Genomic DNA, 23,313 nt, shown 5'->3' on the forward strand with positions numbered 1-23,313 from the left:
CTCATCAGGAATGAAAGAATGCATGGATGTGAGCCGTGTGTGCTGTGGAGGTTGTGAAAGTGCTAAACCAAAAAGCAATGCAGGGCGAAGAGTAATCAGCTGACGACCCTCCATTGTCCGCCTCTTGACAGCGGAGGTCGGCAAAGGACATCCTCCAGGACAGATGGAGGGGCGCCAGCTAATTACCGACATGTGCACATTATCTTTGTGAGCATGTTAGCAAGCTAAGGTTTGCTCAGAGGTCTAAGAATAGCGTTACAGAGCCGCTAATGTGAATGGTCACTTTGTCTTGTTTGCTTCGATGCAAAGTACATGACCTCATGTTAATTCGCCCAGATTATCTTTACAAAATGTACTTATCCAGGTTTTCTTGCATTTTGCGGGTAACAGGTATTTGTGCGTATAGCTCTATAGGTGTGGGCACCAAAAATAGGATCTTGGCAGGTTCCTGATGCCTACTGGTGCCAGGAGACAGTCTGCATGCCCTCTCTACTGAATAATGTAACAAGTGGTGAGTGGTGTGGGTGGCAGCGAGGGATGGCCTCTCCTCAAATAAATTCCGGGGCAAAAGCAGAAGACTTCAGAGAGAAGATAGCTCACGCTTCGTTATGAAACAGCTCTGACTGCAATGCCATCCTGCAGCCATTAAGAAAACCACTGCAGTTTAGCCAGAATCATGTTTTTTTTTTAATTCTGACAAAATATCTCAAGAGAACAGCTGTTAGGCACATGTGTCTAACAGCTGAGAGAGGAAAGAGAGGCATCAGAGGGGAATGATGTCACGTGAATGTGTGTTTGTTGGGGACGTTCTGCTGCATCCCCGGACAGAGCAGCAAGTGAAGCATGTAAACAGCAAACAGCAGCCAGCACTGTCACTGCCCCTCTGGTCAATCAGACAGGAGTGGTCACTTCCTCACACTATCCGTGTGTGTGTGTGTGTGTGTGTGTGTGTGTGTGTGACCTGAGTACAGAGCGTCCTCGCTCTTCAACAGGGAGTGAACCAAACTCCAACTTTCTCTGGGCAGGCAGCGTTCAGCACTTTGCGAGGATGGAGAGCAAAAGCTTCCAGAGGGGTTCCATGTAAGATAAGATAACAATAAGAAACCCGTGGACACGTTTTAAGAGTCATCAGATTTCCGTGCATGTAGGCTCTCTGTGGCACTCTTGCGAGGCAGCAGCGGACGAGGCGCTATTTTTAGAAACGCGGTAGAGGAATCAATCAAACTGCGACTTAACCGGTGTTTTCATGCCAATCTGCTGCTTTTAGTGGCGCACTCTTCTGGGACTCATGTCTGCGCTCGCAGGGTCAAGGGGAGGGGACTGTGCATTTCCATCAGTCTGATCTCTGATGCCAATTGATGCTTTTTTTTCTCTCGTGCTCTCCAGGAATGCACACAGGTGGACCTAAAACTTTTGCACCATGGAATCCGCTACACATGACGGCAACAGCGGCGGCACTGCTTTTGGGACCTCGCGTAGTTTCGTGTCTTTTCCCTGTCTTAGAATTTCTAAAGAACATTGCAGTTTGGGATGTGAATGACAATTGTTGTTGAACGATACAGAACTAAGGAGAACATCGTTGAGGCGCATACTATTTCCTCATCCTCTTTACTTCTATCAAGTGTTGAGCGCAGTCTTTTTTCCTGGCTCCTATGGGAATCAAACACTCCCGCTGCACGCTCCTCAGGAGAAAAATGGCGGAGTCTGAGAGCATTGAGGTAAGTGTGAGAGAGACACCTTATTATAAAAAAAAAGGTATATGATAAGGCTCTGTCAGAGTCCTGCCAAATGTTTACCTTTAGTAGAAGTTGCATCCCGGACAAAATGCAGATTCCGTCCGGATAGTGAGACAGCAGCCTGAGTGATCAAATACAGGCTGCATCTCTGCAAGGATGTTGAAATAAAACATTTTTTGCAGAGCAGGCTTGATGCAAATTTGTATTTCCAACATCGAGTACAAAAAAAAAAAAAATCAAAGCATATTTTTACTGGTCTAGCTTTTTTTAACCGTGTAGCTCCCAATGTTGCGGTGTGATTTCACTTATGTTTCAGAAGATGGGACAGTGGCAGGACGTTAGATCCCCCCCCCATGCCCACTCGTTTTGTTGGATAGGAGAAAGAAATCTAAATATATTAAAATGGATTTGCATGAAGACAACCCGTTTAAATCAGGAAGACGCTGTGAGGATGATGAGGCTGAGCGGGGCAGAGTGTGCTGCTGAGATCAGGATGACTTGCGCTGTCCAAGGTGCTGCAGCACCCCGCAGACCAGACGACAGGGAGAACGCTGCGACTTGTATGGAGCAGCTTTTATTTGGGTGGGGGGGGGGGGGGCAAGCTGAAGACGTGATGAATCCACTTTATTGGCTTCCTGGTCGCCTTATAGGGCCCTCAATAGAGATCCCCAGGATGCAGGAAATAGTTTAGGTCTATGCATTTTCCCAAATGCACATTATATGATCGACATTATTTCACGTTTCATTGAAGAATTCATCCAATGTAGCTTTTTTTTTGTTATAAATTCAGAGCAACACCACATGAGCCCAATTTTGTATTAAGTGCACTGCTGAGGGATATCTAATGCTGAAGAGATACAAACACCTTGTGAAGTTGGAGATGGCCTCATGTTGCTGTATATTAATGATGATTCATCAAAAGAAAGAAAAAGGTTACCTCAAAGCAAGTTCATTCATGGGTAAAGCATCCCTCAAGCTCTCAACATGTGGTCAATGCGCTGACGTGGGAGGGCAGCAGGCAGCTGACATTATACGATAAGAAGACACTGGATGGATGGATGGATGGATCTCTGCCTTCCTCTGCTCTCTGCTGCTTTGGAATGTGTGTTCTCAGAGGCACCTAAGTGCCGTAATGGCAGAGAACCAAACAGATTCTCTTTCCTGACATTGATGCTGATTTCCTTCGACTTTAGTAAAAAAGCTCTTCCTGCTGTAGGCCATTATCGCCTTTAAGTCAGCTATCTGGCACTTTTCTTCGGATATGCATTAAAACACCAATTTCCGACAGAGCATTCCCCACGTATCCACCTACTGACGTTATCACTGACTTCAGGACTAACAAGCAGGCGCCAACTTTAACAGCCAAACAATTACAAACACATAAGTGCCAATTGAATGCCCTTCTCAAATAACAATTCTCACCTCAGTGTGTGGACGGGGATCCAGTCTGAAATGCAACCCCGTGCGTTTATCTGTCTGCGGGGTCAGAGGCAAGGACGTGTCTCAGTTACACTCACTGCAGCTGCTCTCCTCTGATCGCACCCCAAATCTACTAACATCTCTCCGTTAATGATGGCCAGGGGCAATTTCGTTTCACTGCAACTTTTAGAAAGTTCTCATTGATTGAGTATTAAACTTGGCAGCCTTAATCACTGCTTCTGTGGCCCTGTCTTGTAATTATTGACTCTTTATGGGACAGCTATCAAATCCTGCGTTTTGTCTTTCACTGTTGTAATTTATTTTTAGAGATTTCATCTGCAGTCTTGAGGAGAGTGTGCATGACTGAACGTGGAAACATGTGTTTGTCATGATCACGGAGACATCTCTCCATCATGCTCCCTGCTGTTGTTTCATGAAATACTGGTGCATCAAGTTTGTTACTTGGGTTGAATGCTAAATGCTCAGAATTTGTTGCTCAGAAGACAGTTTGTATATACAGATGCTTCATCACTAACATAATTAGTATCAATCAACTTCAAATCCATTAAAAGAAGGCAGCACTCAAATTATTATTACTGAGCCGAACAATTGCTATTCTAGCTCATTTTGTAGTATTTTAATTTTATTCCCATGTAAATTTAGCTTTAGATTTTGAATGATTTGATTATTGATTGAATGATTTATTCAGTAAGTCATGTGTGGATGTTCCAGGTGTACTACGGAGACAGCACTCGACATGTATAGAAGGCTAACTGGTATAGCTCTGAAATGAGCTGCCATTCACAGTACATGAGAGTCTACAACCAGCTGCTCCATAAATGGGTGAAATGCTAACATGCTGACAATGACAATGCTAACATGCTGGTGGAATAATATTCACATGTTCACAGTGGGTCAGCATGTTTACATTTGCTAATTAGCATTATTTGACACACCACTGAGGCTGGTTAGTTTTGGTCATCAACCAAAGCCAAATTAAAATCTCACAGAGAGCAATGCTCTCTTTTCCAGGAACGCACTGATCTGTCACAGTCTGATCTATAGCCATCAGCCCCACTGGAGCAGTTGGGGCCTTGCTCAAGGGTACCTCGTTGGTGGTAATGAATGTCTGTACAAAATGTCACTATCCATCCAATAATTGTGGAGAAATTTCAGTCCGGACTAAAGTGGTGGACTGCCCGAGATTACCGTCAAGAGCAGACCGTGGCGTTGTACGGCCACCGGGCCGTCAATGGGAAATTAGGAATAAAACGTTAAATAAGTGTACATCATGCATGGAATACAGCTGCACTGCTTTTATTTACGGACATCAGTACGTTCGTGAATGTGTGCGAGCAGCAGCGTCACTGCAATGTGTTGGCGATGCAGAGCGGGCACCGACATCTGAGGCTTTGCTGTAAGCTGCAAAAGCAACGTGCTCAGAAGATGTTGGTTCTCTTTGGATCGAGCTACATATGTCAACAAACATTCTCCGGGATGAAGTTTGACAAATCCAGATTCAGATCCTCTCTCACTGACGATCACCTGTCAGCTGTCCTTCACATCTGCACCTCAGACATTCGACCTGACTTCAGTGCACTCGTTCAAGCCCAACACAGACTACATTTCTCGCACTGAACTGAAAAACAGAAAGTGAGGTCACTGGACTGCAAACAATAGTAATAAAAGTACTAACTTTGCAGAAACATGATCCCTGTCAGTGTTTTACTATTATATATGGATATTGCATGATGTATATATTTCATTATTCCTGCTGCAGATGTTTAAGGTGGAGCTCATTTTAACTCCTTTATACTCTGTTGTTCAGTTTGGGTAGTTAGGAAGGGTTTGAGAAATGATGTTTAAAGTAACAAGTAACTAAAGCTGCCAGATAAATGTAGTGGCGCTAAATATACAATATTTCCCTCTGAGATGTAGTGGAGTGGAAGTACAACGTTGAAGAAAATGGAAATACTCAAGTAAAGTACCTTGAATTTGTACATAAGTACAGTACATAAGCAAATATACTTCGTTATATTCCACCACTGATCATAATCTTATCAAAACCAAACAATTTGCTGCTTTTTATAAAGAGGTGGAATAATATTGAGCAGGATTGAGTTCAGTCCATTGATCCGGCCCTCCACAACAGTCCCTGGTCTAGAGCCATGAAGCTAGCATGGTTAACGCCTGATCTGTCAGCTTTAAAGTAGGATATCAGTCGGTGACATTGATTTTTTTCCTTGTTTGAGAGAATCAATCATCCTCCTCCCACCTGTATCTTTCCCTCTAGGATGGCCATCATATTTATCTTTGTCCTCTCCCTTCCTGCTGGGCCTAAATGCCATGAACTGGGACATATTGACTGTTGCCTTAAGTCCACTAGATCCATGTTCCACACGGCGCTGTCGCTGTAAGTCACAACAGCACGACTTCATCCATTAGTAAGGTCCTCCGCCGTATTGACTCTGTTACATGCCAGTCTTATTACATTACATTAAAGGATGCAGCACAAACTTCAAAGTGAAGTTTATATTGGAACAATTATCTGAAGTGACTTGAGATCACAGTTGTAGATATGGATGTACTTCTGTGGGTTAAATCCTGCCGCCCAGCGCCTCAACAATGAAGACGGGGAAACAACCTTCTTTGAAAAGCTGAACGGCCTTGGAGGTTGGAGGTGAAGCTCTGAAACCTTTTGCATTCCTGAGACACAAGCCTCTCAATTTTCTCTTTTCTTTCTTCTCCGAGATCAACAAAAAGATACACTGAGCATCGCCGTCAACCTAATTCCATCCACCTTGCCAACTATTTATCATTTATTCTTAGAGGGCTGAACGTTGGAATGAGTACAAACACCAGAACGGCTTACTGGCTCAAAACTGAGATCCTGGGAGTCCGTTTCTTCATCTCTGTCTCAATCGCAAAACCAACACACACTCACACACACACCATGGCTAGGTCTTCCCAGCTGGCCTTACAGGTGATAATCAGGGCATTATGGATGTACCGTCTGTGCAGAACTGAGCTTTCTTGCCATCTGTTCTGTTGACATACAGGCTGACTTCATGTCAGTAGTCAGAGTATTCTCCCGACTCAATAGATTCTTCACGGCTAGCCTGCGAGTTGAGCTGAGAGGGACGAGAGCGGATGAAATGATTAAGGGGAATGGATGACGAGACAAGACAATCGTTGCCCGAACCATGTAATGCCGAGTCGCTTGCTGCCTCCATGTTTTGTTTCTTCCTCGGAAAGTGATTTGAATAACAAACACCCAGAGCCCTCAGCCTCAATGAAGTGTTTTTCCTCTTCTTCTCGCTCTCTCTTTCTAGCAACCACAGCCACAGCCGCGGCCGGTCCGCATTATTTCATCACAGACGGCACAGCCCACCTCGTTTCCCAAGCCCGTGCCTTCCATCCGGCATGCCTCACGGTCTCCTCTGCCGCCACACACGCCCCATGCTGCCAGCCTTCCGAGCTGTCCCGGGCGGGGGAAGATGTCCAAGTTCCTTAGCCCAGAGGACATGACCTCACGAGACTACTACTTTGACTCTTATGCCCACTTTGGTATACATGAGGTATGTTGTTGTTTTTATTCTGTTTTCTTGGTCCTGTTTCTGCTCTGGTTTATATTCATCGGCCCAGGTGTGTCCCATGTCCCCCGATTAACAGGTCTGCAGCTCGGGAGAGAGAAAATGCAAAACAGCAAAACCACCAACTGCCCAAGATGTTGCTGTTCGGCATGTGATGCCATCATCAGTGAACACCAGGCATCCATCCTTTTGCAAACCTGGATGTAAAACACAGTTACGTTTGGAGATGCAATAGATCAAAATTGAAACAGGAAATATCTTGTTGACGTTTAAATGGACAGTTGCCTTTTCACTTCCCCATAAGTGCTCAGAAAATATATCGTCAAACTGCAGACTTCCTGTTTGATGGGGGGGTTTATCCAAAGGAGGAATAGTGCTTGTAAATAAAAGAAGAAAAAAAAACATCTTATGATGACTCATAGGGTCAAGTATCATAATCCAGTTGCTGTTTACTTACTGACTTTCTTTGCAAGCCCATATAATGCATAATAAACATACTTATATTGTGTTTTATTACTACTGTATATGATTATAATGCACTGATTATATTTCCGTTAAAGAACTCTAAATCGTTTTTCACGTCATTCATTTGGTCTGAAAATTGAAATGAAAAATCAAGCAAAGGAAACTCACCTCAGTGAGTCGTGGACTAACGACTAAAACCACAAAGTAACTTTACGAAGCACAGAAAGCCAGAGTAAACGAGTCAAATTGAACAACTTTGTGCTTCATCCACACACTCGTGTCACAGTGTAGGAAAACACATGGCTATCAGCAGATCAGTGACAACAGTGGCCGGGCAGAAATCATGAATTGGCTTTCATGGTTACTTTTGTTCTGCTCAAATCGGTCTCCGTCTTTTGCTTCTTTTTTTTTCTCTTCTTGGACCTCATCATCTCAGACTCCTCTATTGTGTGTTGGTAAGCCTCTTTAATGATGATCACGTGTGACATTTGAAAAAACGAAACTGGGTCTCTCTCAGCCTCCTCCTGCTCCGGACTACAACTTACAACAACTCAATGCTTTATGTCATAGACGGGTGGAACCATGGCTGGGCTTACGCGCAGCCAAACCCACCAAAGGACATGAGATCTGAACCCTGCCTGGCAGAAATCTCTGCCTTAAGCTTAGCTCAGCTGAGCTCTGCTCAAAGGCTGGACTTGATGGCGAATGGAAGAGGATTGGTGCAACTTTCCTTTAGCAGCTATTTTTAAGACAAATCTCTCTTTATGTGGCTCATATGATTTCAAGAATTGAATATTGTATTGGTTCAGCTGCGTTGCATGCGGAGGAAACATAACATAAAAAAAGCATGACCTGTGAGATGAATCTTGAATGTTTTTTTGGAAAGGAGGACAGATGTGTTCTTTTTGTCATTTCTGACTATTCTTCACACTCACACATATGCGTGCACTCGGTAAGAAATGCAGACGGACTGAGCCTGGAGGCTCATGGTGATTATTCAGTGACTAAGACTAGACGAAGTGTGGGCTGTGTGCTATTTGTCACCGCTTCACTGCGGATATCACAGCAAATCCAGACCTCCGTGTCCATCCAACATTTTCAATTCAACAAAACAAAATATCCAGCTGTGTCAACATCTTCTTCAAATCATTCTGTCATATGCTAAACCAGGAGATGCTGAAGGACGAAGTGAGGACGCTCACCTACCGCAACTCCATGTACCACAACAAGCACGTCTTCAAGGACAAAATCGTGCTGGACGTGGGAAGCGGGACAGGGATTCTGTCCATGTTCGCCGCCAAAGCGGGGGCAAAGCACGTGTATGGGGTAAGACCTGTTTTCATTTCAGTGGAGCGTTATCGTGCTGAACCACCAGGGTCCAATCACTGCATGTCCATGTGTGTGTACGACTGGCCCCCAGTTTGGGATAACCACGTGGAACTTCCAGACAAATGGAAGGACGGGGATGGTTGGGGGGAGGGGGGGGGGTGATTAACTTGGAATTGCCAAGAGACTTGTGCTGAGCTACTGGTTGACATTCTGTGTTTATGTGTGACTTTGCCTCGCATCCCATATTTGTTTTCCTTCCCTCTTCTGCAGTCTCGCTCAGTTCCTCTATCTGTCTTTTTGTACTTTAAAGTTCACTTCACGCTTCACCACACGCTAGCGTTACTCCTGCCCATCTGGAAAGGCTTTATCATTTATCATGGGGCTAATATTTCGGGGATTTGGTTCACCTTTGACTTGGATGCTCTCAGTTTGAGTTCTGCACCAATGCCCGATGCCTTTATCAAAACTAAAGCTGGTAAAGCTCCATGTGAAAGATGGGCTTGAGAGGTGGAAGGGCTGGGCTCTGGGCCAACAATAGCTTCACTCTGTCATATGGACCTCGTTACATGAAAAAGAAGAGTGATAACCTCTATTCTGGCTCCCCAGAAACCATAAAAGACTCTCTGCTGAATTCTATACATATGAGAGTTATATAATCACCATAAACTGAGCTCACACTTAACAGACGTTCATTTTGAATTTAATATTTTTCTCCCTGAAAACGTTTTCGGGAGACAATTTTTGAAGAATGTAAAATTTCACAGACCTTTAGCAATAAAGTAACGGTTACTGGCAGGAGAGCAGTGTGTGGGATTTTATTTAAACCCCAACAAGTACAGGAAATAAAGAGTGTGTGGTGTGGTCAGTCCATGAATCATTCCAGCTCTCAACAACCCCTGGTATTAAACTATTGGTGGCAACTTCAGTCCACCAGCTCACACGTGCAGATTGTAAAGTGCCCGCCATGCAATCACAGAGGGCCGATGTAAACTAGATCTTCCAGCAGATATATCAGGGTCCAAACACCCAAAATCATGGTGGAGTAGGGCTGTAACAGGTGGTTTGATATGTGCGGGGTTAGCAGCAGTCACAGGATCTGATCCAGGCTCGGGTCACATGGATTCAATAAATGTTGCATCTCATGCACGAGTGACAAAGAGTCTTGTAGTTTCGATAACTGCTCTCTGCATTGCGGTTAAAACCTAAAAGACAAAAGAGGATTTAAATGCAAATTAATGAAAAATAATAACAATAATAAGGACATCTAATGATAAAGCCAGTTAGTCAGATACGTTTCGATGTAAGAACACCCCCAAAAAAAACTTTTTCATTTTCTTTGTACAGTATGTAAAAAATACACAGGGATGCAAATGAGCTGATGTGACATTTCCATGAGGCTTCAGCTACGTTCCATTAAACACACTTTTCTTAGAATTCGACAGACCGTAACATTTGGGCCAGAATGTGTTGAGTTGAATGCAACAGCTGTTTCTCCCTGATGTAGCAGCACTTGCTAAACGTTATCTAGTTAAGTTAATCATATACCAAAGCTTGTTCATGTGATGATTGTAGAATTTATAATCAAAAAAGCTTGAGACGGCTTTACATTCTTACAAAACTAAAGAAATCAAACTGCAACCAAAATCAAATCCTGCATATGAATAAACAAAGATGAAGTGTGGCTCATCTCATTCCTGACTCACTGTATGAGTCTCAAGGGCTCCGACAGAGGGGAGCGCTGCATGACACCTGAGCGAAGTCAGAAACTTACACTTTGCTGCGACTCCAGAGAAAAGCACTCGTGGCAGCACTGCAGCGACAGGGACTCTTCCCGACACCAGTGAGAGTGCGTTGACTGCAAACACGCCTCGAGGCCTCAACGCTCCCACTGAAGCATGGCGCTGATGGACACATGGCTAATGGCTGTCTCCTGTCGCAGCGATTCAGAAAAAAAGACGAGGAATCGTTGCCAATTAGAGGGCTGACGCTGGCAGCCCTATTCTCACAACAATGCACTGGGATGCGTACACCTAGTGCAACATGTGGAGCTCCCGTTTCTTTTTGCAGTTGATACAGTCTGGTTTTTAATAGGTGTTGTGTGTGTGTTGACGGACAGAAGACCGTGGGCGCCACCAGCAGCATCTTGACCAGCCCTCCACTAATAGGCAGCAGAGAACAGGGCTGCTCCAGGGAGGCTGTTCTAATGTCAAGCTCCTGCACTCAGTGGGGAAACTGAAGACCTCAGCTAGAAAGCAGAAGCCAGGATTTAATTCCAGTCTGTGTGTTATACTGCAACGACAAGAAAAAGAAGATGGTATCTCCTAATTTGTCCATCTTTGGTGTGTATAACCCTTTTTTCTGCCTCTAAAACAAAAGACTTCACAAGGGTCCCAGCATGGGTTTGCCATGAGTTCATTCAGGTGTCCCCTGCTTGGTTGCAAACAGATGGATCTCCTGCCGCATGAATAAGCGCGCACACCTCTGACAAACAGAGTCCCAGGGGAGGTGGAAAAGAGTGCACACACTCAGGTGGAAATCTATACTCTCAGACTCCCCCGATGCTGACAGAGATTGGTATGGACAAACGCCTCCTGCTGAATTATGTTCTCATTTTGATTGGGAGCTGCTGACTAAGAAGTGTCCGGGGTTCATTCTGATGAATGATGGAGGCTTTATTACGTTGTAACTCTGCTATTGGTGGCACCTCAATAAATCAGCCATGAGTCCTGCATTGGTGGGCGGAGGAAGTACAAAATATATCAAGCAAGGAGCTGTTGACTCAGAAAGTATAACAGAGGCAGCATAGAGGAAAATGTGACAGAAATGTGGGTATTTCAGAAGGAGAGCGATGGGACAAAAAAAGGCAGCGGGGTAGAAGATAATTTAAAAGAATTAAAAATGTCAAAAGACTAATTCAACTACAGGTTGAAGCTTCCACTGGAGCCAAACGACTGGTTGCAGCTGAGTAGTGACTGATCTTCACCCGAATTACTTAAAGTAAGATGCCCTGGCAGCGTTCCAGGGTCTGGTCCCCTTGCAAGTTCTATCCCGTCTTGTTCATTTGTCCTTCACAGTTTCAGCTCGACCCCTGGACGTCTCTTGCAAAGCAAAGTTAACCGAAGTGCACAATGTCAGATGATAATCCCTCCCTAGTTAGCTACCTTCTGCTGTCAGGCTCACTGTCACAAAATACTGTAAGTCACTTAAAAGACGCTACTTTTTTGCTGTCGAACTCTGCAGACAGGAAAGAAAATCCCTTTGAGAGAATGCCTTCACAAACTCTCAGCTGGTTAGCTGTTGTATCTCGCCCAGTTTTCAATTTTCAAATCTGTTTGCAAGTGGTTTTGTATTCGGGACTGCGATGGAAGCCACCCACACAGAGATACTAATCAAAGATGACCTTGTTTGCCACCCCAGAGAGCAACTTATGGTGGCCGCACTGTTGGACAAGCTTTCATGCAGGAAGCAATACATCAAGAACAAATGTTTCAATTCCGGACTTGTCTTTACTCCAAATAACAGAAGGAATTGGAGTTCACTGTGATGAATCCCTGGAGAGGTAGAGCAGCCAGAGGAACACACAGTCAATGATGGTCACGCTTCCAGTAACCTCCTGAGAAGAAAATATATTGCATCCTGGTATTATAATAAAACAGCACGATTGTGCTTTAGCAGGGGGGGGGGGGAGTACATTTCCACCACTGTTAAAAGTGGTTTCCAACATTTTAGGCTTGTGATCTCCCACAGTTTGTAAAGCAGAGCGTTTTTTTGTTCTCCTTCCGTCTCCCAATAATCATCTTGTGACCCGCCAGATTTACCTTGTGACCTCTTTAGACGGGACTCGACTCCTTGGGTGTGAACCACTGGACTAAAGTACACTGTACGTTCAGTACATTGTGCTGCTAATACTTCTGGACATTTAATTAGGGCTTCTCATGCAGGACTTTTACTTGTAATGGAGTATTTTCTACATTGCTGCATTGGAACCTTTACTTAAGTGAAGGATTTGAATACTTCTTCCACCAGTGGTCTTTAGTGACTACCTGTTACAACCACAGCTAGCCATTCCAAATCTCTAATGTTACAAAACATCTGGATGAACTTCAAATTTGAGGATTCAAACAATGTAAAGCAGTGTAATAGAAGTGATGGGACTTGCTTGGGATCTCCTTGCATCTCCTTTCAAACTGAGCCTGATGTATGTGGTCAATTCATGCTGACTGAGCTTTTGAGGCATTCCAGTCAACATCAGTAAAGCTGACATTTAAACTCTTGTGAATCTGCGTTATCGGCAAACTGAGGACACGTATGTGTTGTAGACCTTCCATTTAAAGATATTCTCTTATCTTTTATCTTTCTATGGTCATTTAATTATTTTTTTTCGATATTTTCTTTCTGCCAGATTGAATGTTCCAGTATATCAGAGTACTCAGAGAGGATCATCAAGTCCAATCACCTCGACAGTGGTAAGAGCCCCCCCGGTCCTTTCTGAAGACACTGCACTTCATCTGCAGTGACGGGAGCGACAGACGAGCTCACAGTCCTGACAGACATAGTGAATGAGGAGCAGAGAGGGAAGGCTGGCATATACGCATGAGGATAAGAAGAAGGAGATTTCGTGTTCACCATTCCGTACTGCACTGGGCCAGCTCATTTATATTCATTTGCACGGACACGCTGCCAACTTATGGCACTTCAAAGCATATGTTTTCAATCATAACACCTCCAAAGCTACTGACTGTGCATCTACCAAATGATAGCTCCATCAACCAACCTGTCGGCCAATGTTCCGTCTAGAAGCCTATGAATATCAAGTATGCACAAGTAATTGAAAGGACAGTGAACACTAAGTTTCAAGCAGGAACACATCCCCGGTTGGAGTAGCAGGGCTCGCATGTCATTCTGACAGACACTTTTTTTATCACCAGGTAGACTCTTCAATAACTTATTGGCAAAGCAGAAAAAAAAAGCTGAAGTCAGCGAATATGTGGAAGGGCAATGAGCCACTCCTCCACTGTAAACCCCAGCAGGCGTGATTTCCATAACAACACCCTGGCTGCCATGGTAGCACATACTCTATCTACCCGTATCTTTCTGTCTCACACTGCAGTGTATTTCTTGCACACAGTGATACAATATTGGCACGTACTGTATATGCATAATTGATGTATTGACTTCTATAGGCATTGTCATTCCTATATTTCAGCGTTAAGACACTTTTCTGTCCGCCAAAATACAAAAAAAATTGATTATGACCTAAAAATACGTGTCGTGTGTTGCAGTGATCACCATCTTCAAGGGCAAGGTGGAGGAGGTGGAGCTTCCTGTTGAGAAGGTTGACATCATAATATCCGAGTGGATGGGCTACTGCCTCTTCTACGAATCCATGCTCAACACCGTCATCTTTGCCAGGGACAAGTGGCTGGTAGGATGTGCGGAGTGTGTGTTGATGTGTGCACATATGTATCCTGCATTAACATCAGGCATCATATCGCTAGAGTGCAGTATCTAGAGCAGTGGTTCTCAACTGGTCTGGCTGCGGGACCCACCATCACCCCTTAATGACAAGCCGGGACCCACGACCTAAATGATGTAATTTGTTATATATATATATATAATATATATATATATAAATATATAATATATATATATATATATATAAATATATAATATATATAAATATATATATAAATATACAATATATATAAATATATATATAAATATACACACACATATATATATATATATATATACACACACATATATATACATACACTAACACTAACACCTCAATCATTTAAGGTTGGTACTTGGCTGAGGAATTAAATGCCCCCGGTGCTGTGATGTCGACCTTTTATGATGTGTTCAGGATTAATTGCAGAGTTATTTCTTTGCCTCGTTTGTCAAACAGAAACCCGGCGGATTAATGTTTCCTGATCGCGCCTCTCTGTACGTGGTGGCCATAGAGGACAGGCAGTACAAAGACTTCAAAATACATTGTGAGTTCAGTGTGAGTGTGTGTAAGTGTGCATTACCTAAACCTGGACTGTGAAATGACACACACTTGTGCTGTCCCTGGTGTCCTCTGCGTGGCTGTAATCAGGATTATGTCTTTGCATTGTAAGTGAACCGCAGGTGTAGAACGCCGCCCACACCTCCGCATTGCACTCACACGAACGTGGGAAATACTCACACACACACACGACCTTTCCAGCTCTGCAAATGATTTTGAACTTTTCCCTCAGACATAACACTGGGGGTGATAATTGAGTTAGTTTTTCTGCTGTAGTCACTGTGAAGCCAGTGCATAACTTAAAACAGTCATGCAAAACACAACAATAGCCAATAGGCCTCCTACTCACACTCCCCCATACATCTGGGAAATTATGAAAACCACACTGCACCATGAGAAAGTCATATCACATTGGCTCACTGCTATGCAAAGCTTTTCAATGATGTCTGGAGACCATTATTCTGTATTTGAACACAGACTGAGTGGTGAGACAAGTGCATATATTGACCAAACACTGTTTCTCTGCTGGTCAAGATGACCTTTAGACGGAGTTAGAAGTGGCCTTCGGAAGCACTCCAGTATTCTAAGAGCATCCTGTGGACATTAGTGCGACTCTGGGCTGAAAACTGCCTTCGTTAAGTGGGCAGCATGATATTCAAATCGAGCTCATAACAATTCCGTGGGGGTCAGCGACCTGTTCGTTATCACCAGCTTTCCTGCGCTCTAAAGTAGTTCTCTTCCTTTTGGGTCATGGTGGAGACGTTTGCTCACACACTATCTTAAGGAGCTTAATGAATAATGTATGAAATGATTTTAGCCAAAAGCTGCAAGGATATTCAAGGCAAGAGTGTGGGCTGCGTTCAAGGAGGATCATGTTTACAAATCATCCCCGGGTACAATGTGACTTTCATCCGTCAAAATGAAAATGGGGGTCTCACTCTGGGGGTCGTATATCAGATTATCCTGGGAAGCTCTACGAGTGAGACTGCAACTATTGTTGTTTTACAGCTGCAGCCCAACTGTTTGCATCTCCTGTGGCTTTTTTCCCACCCTAAGAACACTGAACTAACTGAATCAAAACTTGGAAAGAAGAAAACTTTTGTCATTTGTGTTCATTTCACAAAAAAATAATTGAGAACATGCTGGCAAAGTAACTCAATCATGCTGTATTTACCAGGGTGGGAGAACGTGTATGGCTTTGACATGACCTGTATCCGTAATGTGGCCTTGAGGGAGCCACTGGTGGACGTAGTGGACCCCAAACAGGTGGTGACAAACGCCTGCCTCATCAAGGTTGGTAACATATTTTAGCTAATGGCAGAAAATGGATTCATCACAGAGCCTGACCAACTGTCAGCTGTAGAATCAATGCAGTGCAAATGGGAGTTGACGTTGGTGTATACAGTTGGATGGATTGGCGTGTAATTGGGTACAGATATTCATGGTGCCCAGAAGATGAATCCTGATTGATCGCCATAAATTGTTGTGCACACATTCATTTTCCCCTCAGGATGAATTTTTCCATAAGTTTGGGGATTCCTTAACTTTTCATCTGGCATCCTCTTTTTGATCAAGATGAGTCCAATACTTTGGATTATGACTAAATACATGCAAAACAAATGAAATCCCCATCAGCCTCAACTGAACTTTGTGTTTGGTGTTAGCATGTTAGCATGCTAAGACACGAAACTAAGATGGTTATCATGGTAATGATTGCACCTGCTTAGCATCAGCACGTTAGCATTGCTGACATTAGCTTTTAGCATCAAGCACCACCGTGCGTAAATAGTATACTGCCTCACGGGCAATCGTCAATGTTCAGATTAAAATATTTCCAGAGCCCTTTTAGAACTTTTGTCCACTTCAGTTGCGTCAGTGACAGCCGTTGAGAAAACTACATGGTCCATTTAATAGCTTTACTGGGGCTTTCAGTCATATCCCCATAAGTTTTGAGCTTACACGTACATCAAAGACCTTACAGTGCTCAGAAGAAATGTTAATCTCAACATGTTGAGGGCGAACTCCATCTACTGATGAAGATCATTTCATATAAAAAGCCCAAGAATGGCTACTAAATGGACCTTTGCGGTGAGATTGTTTTCTCACCTTTACATTACTGATTAACAAGGTATTCTGATTGTTTCATTATATTCTATACAATATCAATACATTAGAAGTCGTCCCATAGACAATGCTGAGTAAGATGGCTGCTATAAACTATAATGCAGAGGTGCCAGCATGATTGCAGTGGTAAAACCCTCCCACATTAACTGCAGGTGAAATAATTGGTAAACATACTGTATGGAATGCTTTGGCTGGTTTGAGTACAACCTTGATGTGTGGCTGTTGGCCTGTCTGTGCCTCTCACTGCGTGGATTACACTGATAAAGCTGCTGTGCCATGCATGTCAATGGCAGCCGGCCTAGTCCTAATTGTGGTCTTTGTCATACTGACCTTCTTATCGCTGGTATTGATTGGACGGCTCTGCCCCGTCTCGCCTCTGTCTCGGTGAAAATTGCTTTGTGATCACACCTTGACTTCAGTGTTGCTGATTGTCAAGCACCCACTTTCTTTCCCCCTCTGATATCAGACACCCTTTCATTTTAAAATGCAGCGAGATATTACACAAATCACGCAACGCGATCAGTCATGACATTTTAATAAAAATATCTATGAAGCTGATGAGAATGCTGCTTGTCTTGGGATCTGGTGAAGAAGAAGAAAAAAGAAGCCTTACCACAATGATACCCTGCAGACAAGCTTTATTGTCTTTAAATGGATTACTGACCGACCTCATTAAAGTTGTATAGCTGAGGAGTAGCACACATAGGACCTCATGTTATTAAACTGTTGCTTGAAACTTTGGTAGCAATACTCACTGAGGATCAAGACCAAGTATCATCCTGCAGAAATAACCACCTGCATGACAGGGCTCTTAAATCTGTTATTTTGCATTCAGAGTAATTGCGAGGGTGTAAACATTCGACTGCATTATATTGCAGTCTTAAACTTTGAAATGTGACTTTGAGAAGTTTATACCGCATGACTAGAGTAAATATCTGGTAAATGTGTTTATGGGAGTGATTATTGTCTAAAGACAGCAGGGGGAATCTGACATTAATATTGCATTGTGTTTTTATGCCAGCAAACATAAGGCTCATTCCTCCACAGCCACTGTGGCATCTGGCACCAAAGCTATAGCAGTGGATGTCTAATAAAGCCGATGGCAGAAGAAACATGCTGATCACACCTCTGCCTTACCCCTGCAGGGCACTGTGTGTTTTCGGGTGGGCTGCACTCCCCTGTGTTTCTCAGTGTTCAAAGCTACATGATATGTTGGCGCAGTGCCATTCAGCCGACGGGAAACCAGGATCTGGAACAACATGTTCTTCTCTGAACCGGGCCTAGTGGGACGATGGGTTATCAGATACCCTGTTAAACTGACTGGAATCAGGGGACATTTACAGATTTTGGGTCGCTAGCACCACGCATGAATAACAACTGGAGCCTCACAATAGTTAGAGCTCCCAGGACGACGCCAGTCCCCCTATCCTTGTATTCTTGATTGTCATTTAGGATCTTGGCACAGTCCCACTGGAGTATAACGGTGACCCTATATCGTTCTGCAGGTAGAAGCTGTACTGTATTTCTTGGAGTTGTTTTTTGGTCTCCTCAATGTCATGTATTTGGCAGTAGGCTACATATAACATTTTCTTGGTTTTTAGATTGTTGTAAGGTTGCAAGATCATTAGTTTGAATGGGGAAAGGGTCTGGTTGAAGTCAGAACTACGACATTGGCATTTTTGGAAACATGCGTGGACATGTCTGCACCCTAAATCCAGCTGACGCCAGCAGCATGGTTGAGTCCAAAGGCTGGAAACAGGGGAACACAGCTAGCTAGGCTCAGTTATTGAAATGTGACATCTTGGTTGTCGAATCCAAAACATGTTTCAACACTTTAGTTTTTGTGCAGTTTTCAAGCCAGCGAGCTGTTACTCCATTCTCAGTCTCAGTCTGCTCAGCTAACCAGCTGCTTGTGGTAGCTTCATACTTAACACGCAGGCATTAGAGTGGTATCTTCTCAACTAACTCTGGGCTAGCGAACACATATGCATATACTGTACTTCCCAAAATGCCCTTTAAAAAAGAGAACAATAGGGAGAGTTGAATGTGATCAATGGCTTGTGGTGTCAGTTTTGTTCATGTGCTACAGATATTCAAGAGTTCATCTCTTTACTCCCGCAGGAGGTGGACATCTACACAGTGAAGCTCGAGGATCTCTCGTTTACCTCAGCATTCTGCCTGCAGATCCAGAGGAACGACTACATCCATGCACTGGTCACTTACTTCAACATCGAGTTCACCAAGTGTCACAAGAAGACTGGTTTCTCCACCGGTAGGATGCCTCACACACTGTTACTTTATATACAGGGATCTGTGTGTGCGCGGGTGTGTGTGTGTAGCTTTAAAGCATTAGAGCGTTTTCTATCACCAGCCCTGACAGCAATAACACAGCACCCCCCAGAGGTCAGGTTCAGTATTACTCTATTCTGACGGCACAGCAGAATGGATACTTCACTTATAGTTGGCAAGTTTACTTGCCAATGGGCAACTGGAGCATCTGGCATTATGTTGTAGGTGAATTGTGGGGTATGGCTCATGCTGGTAGTCAGCACTTCACACACTACTGCAGGAGGAGGCATAATGTGAGAACAAGGGAGGCTGTTACTGGACGTGTTTCATACAATCTGGAACCGCATTTCACCTCAGTGGACAGACAAAAAAACATCCAGAAGCAAAGTTGATGTAGAACTGAATGCTCCAAGAAGCATGAAATCAAAACCATCAGTTGGGCAGGTTGACGACTAGACGGTTGCAGTGTTGATGTAGCCAAAGTCAAAGAGGAGTACAAAGCTCTAATGTGGTCTGTGTTGAGACGTTGAAGGCATCTATCACAATAATAAGTGTCATTGATACTTTACATTCAGATCAGGCTGGTTGACATGATCCAGACAGAGCTGGACTGGAGTGAGCAGGGGGGACGTTGTGTCAACATCTGTGTGTGACTGACCTCTAGTGGTAGTGGTGAATACCGTGCATTGACAGGATATGTACAGCAGAATGTATTACTCTAAAGTTGGTTTGAACAGTATATCTGTCTGGCCTCTGGTGCTGATAATCTTTTATTCATCAAACTATGGTATCATCACAACCTTGCATCTTGTCCATAAAGAACTATATTTATATACAATCATTTCTTAACCGAAGCTTTCTCTGCCCTATACCCACTTGCCCTCGATTGATTTTCTTTAAGTTTGTCTATCAAGTAAGTTTTCCAATGTCAGACCTGAGGACTCCTGGTCTGCCAAAACTTTAAGACACAGATCTAAACTTACACACAGAGAGCCAACCGTGCAATCGAGTCCCCGTTTGACATTCACATCAGACACACACAGACTCTAAGCAAAAGAGAAAAAGGGGATTCTCTGGGGGATGCTCGCACTTATTTTGGGGGCTGGGGTGTCAGATTTTACCTGTCTGTGTTTCTCCGCGCGCGCAGAAGCGGAGAGATCAAGAATGCAGTCGTGTATTTCCTGCCTTTTACTTCCACTCTTAGTCTTGAACTCAAGTGGATCTACTTGCTCTTTTCGCACCATTGCTTCCGGACGCGGACTCGGTTCAATGCCTCGGCTCTTCCTCTCTTTGTGCTGAGTCTCATCCTGACATTCACGTCAGGTAGATAGAAGCCCATATTGCTGTAAATCTCTGGTAGCCCCATGACGGACTGACAAGCTGTCCATGGTGTCTCTGTGCCTTCTGCCCAGCGTTTGTTGGCATAGACATCAGATCCTTGGGGATACTGAAGAGGGTAGAGAAATAAAAGACAAGAGGATGACATATCTACTGTTCTCAGTCGTTTAGTTGTGTGTTGCCAAAGTTTAAACCTTTGTTGGTTCAACTTTCTTATCAGGAACACACAAGTTTAAGTTGGCTGGACTGCTGCTGGCTTGCTTGTTGGTTTTTAGCCCGGTGGCTAGGCTAGCTGGTCGCTATTGAAGAAAGAAAAGAACGAAACATTCCTTTATTAGTCCCACAGTTGGGAAATTATTCTCTGCATTTGACCCATCCCTGTATATATAGGGAGCAGTGGGCTGCCAATGGCAGGCGCCCGGGGATATTGGTCTGGTCTATTATGATTCTTAAGCTTTTTCACACTTTTAAAGGACTTTTATTGTAGATCTAAAGACGATTTTGGCACTTGATGTACTTTGGCGGACTGCACGTGTGATGTCCGAGTGTGGATCTCGCCATCTTACCGTTTCTAAACTGAAGGAAAGCGTCGCTTGACTGGAAGCCGAGCTCAGAGGGAAAGACCAGAGTTGATTAATATTATAAAGAATTCGAATGTAACAGGCTTTCTTAATGGCTAAACAATGATTTACTAATGCTTTGTATCAGTTTTATGCAATTAACAAGAGCAACCTTTGGATAGCCAGATAGTGGGAAAACCCTATTATGTCTCTCAAATTCCAATGAATCAGTAGTTACAAATGTCAAGTCACCAATTAAGAATTTATCGTTTCTCTGCCTTTGTAAACGTAAATAATCTGTTAAAAACGAAGTTTTGATTCTCCGCAGCCCTTTACCAAAAGGTAAGTTGTCTTTCAGTCATTGTGGGCTGAAGACCAGCCAAAGGGTTATTTCACAACCTGGCAACCAGTAAACACTTTTTATAAATGGCTTATGACTGATCTATAAAGCATCAATAAATTATTTATAAACCATGACTAACAACTAAGTTACAACTTCCAAATAATTTATAAAGGCTGCTTTATTAGACTGTGGTACCAATTTGTTAGAATATTAAAATGACTGATGTACATTTTAAAAGTGTGTGTGTGTGTGTGTCCCAGCACCAGATGCTCAATACACCCACTGGAAGCAGACGGTGTTTTACCTGGAGGACTATTTGACGGTGCGGCGAGGAGAGGAGATAGTCGGCAGCATTGACATGAAGCCCAATGAGAAAAACATTGTGAGTGTTGTTCAGTCTAATGTCCCTGATGTGTAGTGTGATGTTTGGTAATGACATCTGCCTATAAGTGATTTATCGTGTGTATGTATGAGAAAATATAGAATGCGAGAAAATAAACAATACAAATATAATATGAAAAGTGTTTCACAGTCTTATTTGAGCTCTTATCTTTATACCCTGTACCCTAGCTAAGCGATGACTCATTTCCTCCCCTGCCTGCCCACGACAGGTTGTTTACTCCTCAGTGCTGGCAGTCAAACAGGCAGCAGCACTGCAGACAAACAACTAATTCTAAGCGGGGTTCGCTTCCTCCTGTTGTCTCACACAAACAGTCCGTGCTTACTTAACACCACGTTCTGCTGTCAGGTCAAAATATGGAAATCTGAGTCTCCGGTCTTATTATTATTTTTTCACAGTTTCTGCCACGTATTTGCTTACTCATTGCCTCCCGTCCCTCTGACAGTCATCTTTCTTTTCTCCCTCTCTTTGACCTGCAGCGCGACTTGGAATTTACCTTCGAGCTGGATTTCAAAGGGCAGCTGTGTGAAGCGGCCATATCCCACGACTACAAGATGCGCTAAGTTCGGCGGGGGGGGACGATGGTGCTGAGTACAACCCCCGAGCACCAGAGGGAGACAAGAGACACTCCCACGTCCAGAGACAGACACAATGTGTGATGTAAGAAGGGGGGGGGGGGCTAAGACCAAGCAGAGTTGGCCCCTATTGGCCACTATTGTCAACACAGTGTTTGATGAAAGCAGGAAGTTACTCGTGCTCGCTGTTAAACAAATCTGAATGTAACACCAACAAACAGAGGTCAGGATTATCTCCTCGTCATGATGAATGTTATTGATTGTTGATGTGCGTACATGTGAGATGGAGTGACGTACTTGTGTTTCGTTGTTTTCCACAATAACCTGGAACCTATGGAGGGATAGTCGTCATGTTTTGAATTCCAGTAGAGCTCATGCAATCAATGACTGTGTTGTCCACATTCTGCTGTAGGTAGTCAATGCAGTCAAGGTGTAAATCTTATGTCACATTATGTACCGTAGGGAATGATGTGAGAAACACTTTCATTTAAAGTTGTATCAATTTAGCAATGTTGGAAAACTGACAGCAACCGAACGCCGCGGCCAAGGACGAACCTGCGTATATGTGCAACGTGAAAGGTATAGCATGTGTTTGCAGAGTCATTGTACCAGTAGCTTTCTGTGAGTGTGTAATAGAGGGCGTGACACTGTTGCACAGCTTGGACTACCCAGATGTTCCTTGTGTTGTCAGTTTGAGCAGTGATGTTGACATGCCAATAACATACCTTCCCCATCCTAAATGCCTTGACCAAGTGCCGAAATGTTCTTTTCCACACTGCTGCATTCAGATTTTTTTTTCCTCTTCCTTCTATATATAGATGCTATTCACTCTCTTTCTAATAGTTTAGATATTAGAGGTTGCTTCAAACACAGTCTCAAGCCATGAAGCTTTTTGTTTTACTACATCTGATCCATATCAAGCAATCGAACCCCACATCTCTAAATAAGTCTGAGCAAACCAGATGACCTGCAGTAACCCTGTCCCAACTACTGGGTTTGAATCTAATGAGACTGAGAAGAGGTTTTCTTCCAACATGCATACAAGTTCCTTTAGTATCGTCACACGATGTGGTACCAGACTTTACAGACTGTAAATGCATCCACTTCACATGTGCTCTTATAAGGTCAA

General features: G+C 43.6%; 1 protein-coding gene across 3 annotated transcripts; it reads left to right on the top strand.

The window, feature by feature from the left end:
* Positions 1-1,652: 1,652 nt before the first annotated feature.
* On the top strand, positions 1,653-22,172 carry LOC306779177 (protein arginine N-methyltransferase 8-B; the record flags this gene model as incomplete). 3 transcript variants are annotated; one of them, XM_079270978.1, is made up of 10 exons in its annotated part: positions 1,653-1,718; positions 6,488-6,733; positions 8,384-8,539; positions 12,945-13,008; positions 13,825-13,967; positions 14,454-14,541; positions 15,733-15,848; positions 18,801-18,951; positions 21,470-21,591; positions 22,089-22,172. In XM_079270978.1, the coding sequence occupies 10 exons, from the start codon at positions 1,653-1,655 to the stop codon at positions 22,170-22,172; spliced, it is 1,236 nt and encodes a 411-aa protein (XP_079127104.1). The 3 variants fall into 3 exon arrangements, with proteins under 3 accessions (XP_079127104.1, XP_079127105.1, XP_079127106.1); XM_079270979.1 differs by having other exon boundaries at positions 6,497-6,733; XM_079270980.1 differs by having other exon boundaries at positions 6,503-6,733.
* Positions 22,173-23,313: the final 1,141 nt, after the last annotated feature.

This window comes from Melanostigma gelatinosum (genome assembly GCF_949748355.1).
Source record: "Melanostigma gelatinosum genome assembly, chromosome: 1".
NCBI lineage: Eukaryota > Metazoa > Chordata > Actinopteri > Perciformes > Zoarcidae > Melanostigma > Melanostigma gelatinosum.